This window comes from Aquarana catesbeiana, linkage group LG09 (assembly GCF_042186555.1).
Source record: "Aquarana catesbeiana isolate 2022-GZ linkage group LG09, ASM4218655v1, whole genome shotgun sequence".
Lineage (NCBI taxonomy): Eukaryota > Metazoa > Chordata > Amphibia > Anura > Ranidae > Aquarana > Aquarana catesbeiana.
The window spans coordinates 141,452,939-141,458,319 of record NC_133332.1 but is presented as its reverse complement, the minus strand read 5'-3'; the positions used below and the strand labels follow the sequence as shown (position 1 = coordinate 141,458,319).

The 5,381-nt window shown below is 38.3% G+C and overlaps 1 protein-coding gene across 1 annotated transcript; it reads right to left on the bottom strand.

Annotated features, from left to right (window-relative positions):
- Positions 1–280: 280 nt before the first annotated feature.
- On the bottom strand, positions 281–4,277 carry SLITRK2 (SLIT and NTRK like family member 2). The gene is made up of 2 exons (XM_073599261.1): positions 3,740–4,277; positions 281–3,530 (listed from the first exon to the last, which is right to left on the bottom strand). The coding sequence occupies exon 2, from the start codon at positions 3,485–3,487 to the stop codon at positions 944–946; it is 2,544 nt and encodes an 847-aa protein (XP_073455362.1). The 5' UTR covers positions 3,488–3,530; positions 3,740–4,277; the 3' UTR covers positions 281–943.
- Positions 4,278–5,381: the final 1,104 nt, after the last annotated feature.

The window sequence follows — 5,381 nt, the reverse complement described above, 5'->3', positions numbered from 1 at the left end:
ATTGCAAGCTTTCAAATCACAAAGCATTATCATGTGTGCAAAACTACACCAAAATCCAAATGCATGTTGCAATCAATAAAAAATATTAAAAGCTAATAGACAAAAATTGTATTTCAGTTATTTAACTCTGTTTTAATTAGGAAAATATTCTTAAAACAATTAACATCAGTAGAGCTGAAATGAAAACTAAGCAATGGCATATATATATATATATATATATATATATATATATATATATATATATATATATACTTTCAAAGAAGCATTTAATTTCTATATTTCTATGAATCTATAGTTTTGCATCTACATTTCAGGAAGAGATACACATTTTAAACATTTCTTTATTTTTTTAATTTCTTGCCCTGTAAAATCAATACTTTTTTATCAATGCAATGTAAAATACAAAAGTGACCTCTTATTTTGGGGGATATATATATATATAATATATTTTTTCTCTTTCAGAAATACTGCACATTAAAATATATCCATGGTATAAAAGCTAAAAGCACAATTTAGGTTATTTAAAGTGCAAAGGCACTTTAACTCAAACAAGTGACGCCCAGTGGCTGCAGTTGGTAGTTGATTTAAAACAGAATGTTATTTACATAGAAAAGTTCAGTTCACTGAGATCTTTGGAGATCTTCTACTGTTTAGAACATTAGATCAAATTCAATCCTATTTAAACCAAAATGTAAAAGTAAAGATAAAAACAATGGTAATAAAAGCAAACATTCATTTAAAGGAGACTGCTTCTAAAAGTAAAATAAAGAAATAATTTAAAAAGAATATACATTAAAAGAAAATAAGATACATTGTTCCCAAAACTGATGGTAATGCAATGTATCTGTACCTGTGTAACATAAAAAAGGCATACAGTGTATGCACAATTGCTTCTGACACTTCATATAACCAGTAAGCTTGTAGCAATGTTGAGAAATGTTGCCTACAGCTGACTTATTGCAGTTTGCTTTTCCAAAACCTCAAGGTAATCTGGCTCTGACTGCATTTTTCCTTGAAGAAAAAGATGCTCCTGTTTAGATTGTTCAGCAAAATATTTTCTGGGGGTGCCATATAAAACAGTTTTATTAATCCTGTCCTGATTCTGACGCCTCGACTCATATGCAGGCATAAGCTGCCTTTTGGGCAGGGTGCAAAAGTTGTAATGAACTACCCCTCCACTAGGCAGCTCCTTTATCCTCTCTGCAATGTTCTGGTACAAAAGTTCTGGTTCTGCTGGGGTAGAGGACTTTTCCAGCAGGTCAGTTGTGCTTATTGTATATGCAGTTGGATCTTCCTTTTTGTGTTCCAGTTTACTATAGCTAAACTCTTGTAGGTTTCTGTAATAAGCAACAGGATCGCCTTCTTTTTGCATGTAGATCGGATTTTGGCACATTTGCCCAACAGGTGGTGGTATGTAGTTGTACACATGAGCCTCAGTTTTGTCATTGGAACTGGGATTGTATGAACTATACTGGAGCTGAAAAGAACTGAGATCTAAATTGTTTGCACTACTGCCTGAAACACTCTGTACCCCTTTCCTTCTTTTGAGTACAAAGACAAAAAGCCCAGCCCCAAAGCACACAGACAGGATAAAAACGACTAGTAATCCCAAAATTAACACTGACAGTGGAACCTCAGAGTGCAATTCAGGGTAGGGGCTTGGTGATACACTGTAAGGATGTGGTGTGTGGGATTTATGATTAAATGATAACATAGTGGCATCTGCTAAATGTGGGTTTTCTGGACAGATTGTCTCCTTAGACATAATCCTTAAATGCTCCCCGACATGTTTCAGTGGTGACTCACAGGTTACTTCTTGGACAACCACCGTTGAACTTGATTGTTCAATCCAGTTCTTAAGACCTAAAATATCACATGTACAATCCCAAGGGTTTTCCTGGAGATCTATTTGGATGAAGGCAGTGAGCTGATCAAGAACTCCCTTTATGGGCAAGTAAGAAAAGTGATTGTTTCTTAAATTTAGCCTTGTCAGGGCTGTGCCACCAAATACGTTATCAGGCAGTGATCTCAGCAAATTGTTGTTTAGGAACAAGAGCTGAAGATTGCTCAGAGCATCAAATGTACGTGGGAAAATGTCCTTAATTACATTGTACTCTAAATAAAGATATTGCAAGCTGAACAAGCCATCAAACATAGAGGGGTAGAGTACTTCAAGGTAGTTGCCATTAAGGTAAAGTCTACGTAAACTTGTGAGGTTGGAAAAGGCACCTTCCTGTATAACTGCAATTCGGTTATTTCCTAAATGTAACAAATCCAGGGAGCTAAATTCAAGAAGATCAGTTTTATAAACAATTTGCAAATAATTGCCTGTCAGGTAGAATTTCCTTGGGCTGCTGGGCTTAGGTTGAAGATCAGATATGTTGCTGATTTTTCTCTCTTGGCAATTAACATTTAAGCCACTGTCAGAGGTCTGTGAGGTACAAACACAAGTTTCAGGACAACTTAGAGGAACCGGAGACTTGGTTTGATAAACCATGATAGGCCCAAAGATTTGCCTATCTTTGGACACTGTTACTCTAGGAGTGGGTCTGTTTCTAGTTTTTGGAGGTCTGCTGGCCTTGGGAGGTCTGGTTGGAGTTACTGCAGGGTTAAATGTTGGAGGCATCCTTTGTACACGAATATCTGGAAAAGCTGGGTGAACAGACCTTTGATTTGTATCACTGGCACTTTTCCTGGGGCACAGATCTTGTCTGGTAAGCTGAGTGACATCTTTCCCATGAAGCCGAAAGGGGGTCTCACAGACAATCTCCCCTACAAACACTGTAATGGTATCTAGCCATGCTTTCAGTGGAATCAAATCACAAGTACAATTCCAAGGGTTCTCCTCCAGCTGAATCTCCATGATCCCACCAATGTGCTCAAGGACACCAGCAAAGGGCAGCATTTTAAGTCTATTGCCTCTCAGATCCAAATGGGTTAAAAGTACAAAGCGAAAGACGTTGTTTGGTAGAGAAAGCAGAAGATTGTCATTCAGTATCAATACTTTTAATTTATTCAGTTTGTTGAAAGCCCCAGCTTCAATGACACTGATGAAATTGTAATCTGCTTGGAGATATTCAAGACTCTCAAGGCCCTGGAAAGTTTCTTCTTTTAATACTTCTAATTTGTTATTATTTAGATGCAATCTTTTCAGTGTCTTTAGCCCGTTGAAAGCTCCAGTCCTGATCTCTTGCAGCTCGTTGTTGCCTAGATGTAGAGTCACTGCATTGGAGTAATTGACAAACTCGTTCGGGTACAGCCTGCTTAGTAAGTTGCCATTAAGGAAAAGCTGGTATATTCTAGACTGTGGTGGAAGCAGTAAACTGACACTGGTAAAGCCTTTGTTTTCACAATTGATATTTAGCACATTTTCCTTTTCCTCGCACAAACAGCGAATCTTGCATATGTCTTTAGCAGTTTTACGACTCTCTGTCTTTATGATCGCAGTCACTGATATAACACTCAGCAACAAAATGCTGTTCAGCATCTTTATATCCCACAGATCCAAGATCTGGTACCTACGTTAAAACCTTGAAAATAAAAGAAAAGGAAACACATTTGCAACTGCAATATAGCTAGAAACCCCAATATATGCAGAGGATGCTTAAATAAATCGTATTTATTGAGTAGGGCATTGTAAACTGCCCCATGCCCTTATTCTCATGCAGATCCCTAATGATACATTGTATTTCCCAGTATAAGCATAGAAAATATATTGCAATGTGAACTGTGTACTCACGCATCAGGAAAGCATGAGGTTGTTCTTCTTAGCAGGTCCGATGCAGGTTTGCATATCAAAGCAGAGAAATCAAGCTCATCTCATTTGTCCTCGTCCATGATCTCTGGGGAGATGTGGGAAGAAGTTATCTGAGTGGGAGTCTGCAGTGACTGGCAGTAGTTCTCACCGTGGCTTGCTTTCCCTTCTCTGCTTTCCTATAAGTGGGGCTTCTGTAGACCCTTCTGTTCTGCAGGCTCCCTCAGACTGAGAGGGGGATGACGTCACGCTCTGTAAATTTGTTGCTGGGGGAGCACTGCAAACACGTTGTGCCTGTCTATTGTACTCTCTTGTAAAGCTCAAATGTGATCTGTCCCTTTCATTATAGGGAAGGGAGTGTGAAACTCATTGTGATCCTTGGATTCTGACTGTCTGAAGAGGACAGTGGCTGCACAACCCCCTCCCTCTTCCTCAAATATTCCTGAGCATCACTTATAAGCTGCACTACATTCAGGAAAATGCTGTGAGTTTTGTTTTATTTTTATCCCTCCCCCCCTCCATCCTTATGCACAGATGCATACAAGCAATTTCTGTGTGTATCACCTGCTCTGGCTTGTCTGGTATGTACATCTGTGCAGCATATGCATTGGAAATCTTTGTAATCAGGAGCGATATGCATGTCTGTATTAATTACTGTGCATGTTTGACCTGCTAAAACTAATGTACATAGTAGCTGATTCTATCTAACTGCTTGTGTGTTGACTGCTAAATGCTGACACCAGATAATTTGCAATTCCACTGTTGTCAGGTGGTTAACTGTTTAGAAAGAGAGAAAGCCCCCTAGATGCTTTTCTGGGATTTGCGTACTGAAGCCTGGAGATAAAGGAGTTAATGTGCCCCTGCATTCCCAGACTAAGGTGGATGGGCCGTGGATGCCCAAGTGACCTTTGGCAAGTTGTAATGAGAAGGGGCAGGGAAAAGACAGGATTTGATGGACAGCTTTTTATCCTCAAACGCGATTTTGTCCTCTAATGGGACCACTGGGAGGACTTGTGAGTTAGGTCCTGTAGTCTAGATGTAATTATGTGTGGGCCATATAAAATAATCTCTGTGTTCAACTGTAGAATATTTGGATCATTATTACAGCAATTACTCTGTATGGTGTCAGTGGTGCATTTTAACCTATTTGTGGCTAGAAGCTCATTAACTCTTGTTGGCAAAGATTAATAAACCCTGGATGGGGAGCTCAGTCTAATTCTTTGCATGCCAGAGTAAGTGCAAGGAGATAATGTATTTTTTTTTTTTCAAAAAAGACCTGTAATCTTTAGCACCCAAATTTCAGTTTATGGTAGTCAGATCAGTAAAAGATGATTTATAAATAACTGCTAGAGTTAACTGGAATTTGCACACGTTTCTTTTCTCTTTTTTTTCTTTTTTTTAAATATTTTATGATATTAAAAAGCCCAGCACAACAATTCTGAAATCTGGCATAATTAGTCTGGTCGCAAAAAAAAAAAAAAAAAGCAAAGGCTGGTTTTTCATTGTTGCTATGGGTTACTGCACCATCACTGCCTTCAAAGAATCAGTGGCTTTTAGAAAAAAATAGTTTGCGCAGTTACGCAGTATTTTAGGATCTATGCAATATATATTTCTTCAATAAATTGAA